Here is a 5,025-nt window from a genome sequence, read left to right as displayed (position 1 = left end):
CAGACCTGTCTTGGTTGTGTGTTTTTATCCTATCTTAATTAAATAGGCAAGCTAAGAGCATATCTTTTGTTTTGTTTCTTAATTGTGCAACATATGTTTGCTCTACTTTTATTATAGCAAAATAATTTGGGAAATCCTTGTAATTTTTGTCTACTACATCTCTTTTGTTATTAATTAAAATTGTCATTTATTTTACATACCAACCACAGTTTCCCCTCCTTCCTATCCTCCCTTTCCCTCCTATCCCCTACAACCCCTCTACCTCTCTTCCCATCCACTTCTCCTCCTTCTCCATTCAAAAAGGGGCAGACCTCCCATGGACATAAACAAAGCATGGCTTATCTTCTTGGGGCAGAACCAAGCCTCCCACCCCCGACCCCCCAACCCCTACCTCCACCTCCCACCCCACCCCACCCAACTGCCCCATATAAAGGCTAGGTAAGGCAACCCAGCATGGGGAATAGATTCCCAAAAGCCAGCTCAAGTGCCAGGAACAGGTCCTGATCTCACTGCTAGGAGCCCCACAAACAGACCAAGCTACACAACTGTCACATATACACAGAGAGAGGGCCTAGGTTGGTCCAAAACAGGCTCCCTAGCTGTTGGTCTAGAGTCCATGAGCTCAGATCAGCGGTCTTTGTGGGTTCTCCTGTCAGGACCTTGACTTCCCTGGTCTTACAATCTCTCCTCCCTTTCTTCAGCAGGAACTCAGGAGCTTGGCATAGTGCTTGGCTGTGGATCTTTGCATCTATTTCCATCAGTTACTGGATGAAGGCATCTCTGATGACAATTAGGGAGGTTACCAATCTGATTACTGGCAAAGGCCAGTTCAAGCACCTGCTCCACTATGGCTAGAAATCTTAGCTGGGGTCATCCTTGTGGATTATTGAGACTCTAGCTGGCACTAGGTTTCTCCCAACCCTGAAATTCCTCCATCCCAATCAAGACATCTCTTTCACTACTCTCCCGCTCCATCCAGCCCCCAACCTACCCTACTCTTGTCCACCCATTCTCCCTTGTCCCAGCTCCTAGTTTACACAGACGATATCTTCTATTTCCCCTTCCCAGGGAAATTCACAAATCCCTCTTTGGGCCTTCATTGTTACCTAGCCTCTCTGGGGCTGTGGATTGTAGTTGTCCTTTACAGTACAGCTAATATCCACTGATGAGTGAGTACATACCATGTTTGTCTTTCTGGGTCTGAGTTACCTCAAGATGATTTTTTTCTAATTCTGTCCATTTGCCTGCAAATTTCATGATGTCATTGTTTTTTACAGCCGAGTAATTACTCCATTGTATAAATATACCAAGTTTTCCTTATCCATTCTTCAGTTGAGGGGCATCTAGGTTGTTCCAGGTTCCGACTATTGTAAATAATGCTGTTATGAACATAGTTGAGCGTCCTTTGGGTATATGGCCAAGATTAGTATAGCTGGGTCTTGGGGTAGATTGATTGCCATTTTTCTGAGAAACCACCATATCTATTTCTGAATTGGCTGTCCAAGTGTATTCTCTCACCACATCCACTCCAATATAAGCTGTCATTAGTGTTTTCAATCTTAGCCATTCTGACAGGTGTAAGATGGTACCTCAGAGTTGTTTTGATTTTTATTTCCCTGATGACTGAGGATATTGAACAATGCAAGTGTATTTTAGCCACTTGAGATTTTTTTGTTGAGAATTCTCTGGTTAAATCTGTACTCCATTTTTAGATTGGATCATTCGGTATTTCAATGTCTAGTTTCTTGAGTTCTTTATGTATTTTGGAAATCAGGCCTCTGTCGGGTGTGGGGTTGTTGAAGACCTTTACCCATTCTATAGACTGCGTTTTTTATTTTTTCGTATTGACAGTGTCCTTTGCCTTACAGAAGCTTTTCACTTTCAAGTTGTCTCATTTATTAATTGTTGATCTCAGTGTCTGTGCTACTGGTGTTGTATTTAGGAATTAGTCTCCTCTGCCAATGCATTCAAGGCTACTTCCCACTTTCTCTTCTATCAGAAACAATGTAACTGTTTTTTTTGTTGTTGTTGTTGTTTTTTGTTTTTGTTTTTGTTTTTTTGTTTTTTTGTTTTTTTTTGGTTTTTCAAGACAGGGTTTCTCTGTGTAGCTTTGCGCCTTTCCTGGAACTCGTTTTGGAGACCAGGCTGGCCTCGAACTCACAGAGATCTGCCTGGCTCTGCCTCCCGAGTGCTGGGATTAAAGGTGTGTGCCACCACCACCCGGTGTAACTGGTTTTATGTTGAGATCCTTGATCCACTTGGACTTGAGTTTTGTTCAGGACAATAGATATGGATCTATTTGCATTCTTCTACATGCCAACACCCAGTTAGGCCAACACCATTTGTTAAAAATGCTTCCTTTTTTCCATTGAGTAATTTTGGCTACTTTTAGACTGTCTAATTTTACAAGAATAATAACTTAGATTTATAGCTGAAAAAAACATTGCATTTTTCACTGATATTTTAACTGGATCTCTGTTAAGAGAATACATAAAAATACTTGAGGGTTAGTTTTCATTTTTATTTTATTTAGAAGTTGAGATTTATCGTGAGGGTAAAACCAACACAGGTGAATGTAAAATTTCTTACTATTTAAAAATATTAGCTGGGTGATGGTGGCTTACATCTTTAATCCCAGCACTTGGAGGCAGAAGCAGGTGGATCTTTGAAAGTTTGAGGCCAGCCTGAAATACAGAATGAGTTCCAGAAAAGTCAGAGTTACATAGAGAGAAACCCTGTCTCAAACACACACACACACACACACACACACACACACACACACACACACACACACACAGTTGAACTAGTTCAAAAAATTTCAATCATTAAACTCTTGAGAAAGATTTTAATTTCACAAACATAGAAATCTTTTCTTCTATCGAAATTCTATTTACTTTGAAACCTTAAATTATTTTTCTAATTGCAATGATTTAGTAGAATTCATAGTCAAAAATAGCATGTATGCTAACTCATAAACATGAATAACCAAATAATTGTATGCATGCATGCTCTTCTCTGTAGTTAATATGGGAGACAAATATATGCAGAAGGCCAGGAACAAACTAGTGTTTTCATTGTTGTTGTTGTTTTGTTTTCTATTTTGATTGCATTATTTTATGAATATATGTATTTTGTCCACAAATAATAAAGACACAGCTAAATATTTGCCTCAAAATATACAGTTCATAATTTGGGCCAATTATGCTCTCCTATATGTGAAAAATTAACAAATGAAAAATACCATGATATTCAAAAAAGGCAAAAAAAAACTCATTCAGAGAAGAGTTACATAAAAAATAGAGGAAAAAAATGAAGTAAATTTTACATTGATGAGAAGTTTAAAAATCTGATAATGATAGTACACGCCAAAAAGTTCAATTTCTACTAATACTTCTAACTTCTGATACATAATTGTTTATGTTATTAAAAGATACATTAGTTTAAACAGTCCAGGTCTGTCATGGTCATTTGAACCATGGAAGAAGGGAAAGGCCCAGATGTCACAAAAGAGAGGAGAATTCTCCTGAGGGTCAGAACAAATGAGTGACAGAGCACTGTCCTATTTTAGGACTGAGCAGACTCCCAGCAGACTCTCCCATGATCTAAATCCCATGAGCCCATGGGTGTTGCTGATCATGCATAAAACTCCCAGGCTTCCTGGCATCCCTCAACAGGAGCACTGAAAGGTCTGTGTTGAGACAACAGGTTTCTCTGATGATAAACAACAAAGGACCATGTATGTATCTTGCTGTTTAGGGAAATTATATCATATTTTGTTTTCCTCCAAACAACTGGTAGACATTACTAAAAATTATAGCATTGGAAATTCATGTGATTGACAAAAATCTTTCCAAAGATATTTTCAATCTCCTAACAATGTATGCTTTCTCTGTCACAAACTCCAGTTGCTCTGGGTTTGCTTTGACTGGTTTCCCTGGTTTAGAGATTTATTACCTCTGGATCTCTGTCCCCTTCTCCATCATCTATGTGACAGTGTTCCTGGGAAACTGCATGGTGTTGCATGTGATCTGGACTGAGCCAAGCCTGCACCAGCCCATGTTCTATTTCCTGGCCATGTTAGCCCTCACAGATCTGTGCATGGGGCTGTCCACTATCAACACAGTCCTGGGTATCCTTTGGGGCTTCATTCAAGAGATCAGTCTTGATGTCTGCATTGCACAGTCTTATTTCATTCATGGTTTGTCCTGCATGGAGTCCTCTGTCCTCCTTGCCATGTCTTTTGACCGCTACATTGCCATTTGCAACCCTCTACGCTATTCCTCTATCCTAACCAATGACAAAATAGTGAAAATTGGAGTGGCCATCTTATGTAGGAGTTCTATGCTCATTCCTCCAGTCATCATCCGCCTGAAGTTCTTAAATTACTGCCGGCCTCATTTCCTCTCTCACTCTTTCTGCCTGCACCAAGACTTAATTCGAATGGCATGTTCAGATATCCGCTTCAACAGCTTCTATGCTCTGGCTCTGGTAATTTGCACCCTATTGTTGGATGCTGTGCTCATTCTTGCCTCCTATGTGATGATCCTACACACAGTTCTATCCATTGCTTCCCAGGAGGAGAGAATCAAGTCCTTGCAGACTTGTGTATCTCACATCTCTGCTGTTTTGGTTTTCTACATCCCCATCATTGGTCTGACCATGGTTCACCGCTTTGGGAAGCACCTCTCTCCACTGGTTCATGTCCTCATGGGCAACATCTACATCCTTTTCCCACCCTTGATAAACCCCATTATATACAGTATCAAGACTCAACAGATACGAATAAGAATCCAGAGACTGTTTTCCTTTAATGGAACCTAAGTCCTCAGGGTCATAGTGATTGTGTTTAAAAGTAAAGAAGTACATTCACAAAGGAGGACTGTCATGACCTGAAACTTGACTAATGAATTCATCTTTTGTTGACAATTTACATTTTACAAATATTTCCTCCTACTTTTTACCACAGCCAACATGAATCATTGGCATTGACTTACATAACATTTATGGCCATTATATAAATCAGAA

General features: G+C 39.8%; 1 protein-coding gene across 1 annotated transcript; it reads left to right on the top strand.

Annotated features, from left to right (window-relative positions):
• Positions 1–3,876: 3,876 nt before the first annotated feature.
• LOC102926296 (olfactory receptor 51V1-like) lies at positions 3,877–4,821 on the top strand. The gene has a single exon (XM_006978999.3). It carries the CDS (start codon positions 3,877–3,879, stop codon positions 4,819–4,821), a length of 945 nt encoding a protein of 314 aa, XP_006979061.3.
• Positions 4,822–5,025: the final 204 nt, after the last annotated feature.

Source organism: Peromyscus maniculatus, chromosome 1 (assembly GCF_049852395.1).
Source record: "Peromyscus maniculatus bairdii isolate BWxNUB_F1_BW_parent chromosome 1, HU_Pman_BW_mat_3.1, whole genome shotgun sequence".
In the NCBI taxonomy this organism is placed as follows: domain Eukaryota; kingdom Metazoa; phylum Chordata; class Mammalia; order Rodentia; family Cricetidae; genus Peromyscus; species Peromyscus maniculatus.
The sequence above is the reverse complement of the archived record's forward strand: the minus strand, read 5'-3'. Positions and strand labels throughout refer to the sequence as shown.

Excerpts from the sequence above, each read along its gene's own strand:
- LOC102926296 (XM_006978999.3), top strand. The coding sequence starts at position 3,877 with ATGTATGCTTTCTCTGTCACAAACTCCAGTTGCTCTGGGTTTGCTTTG.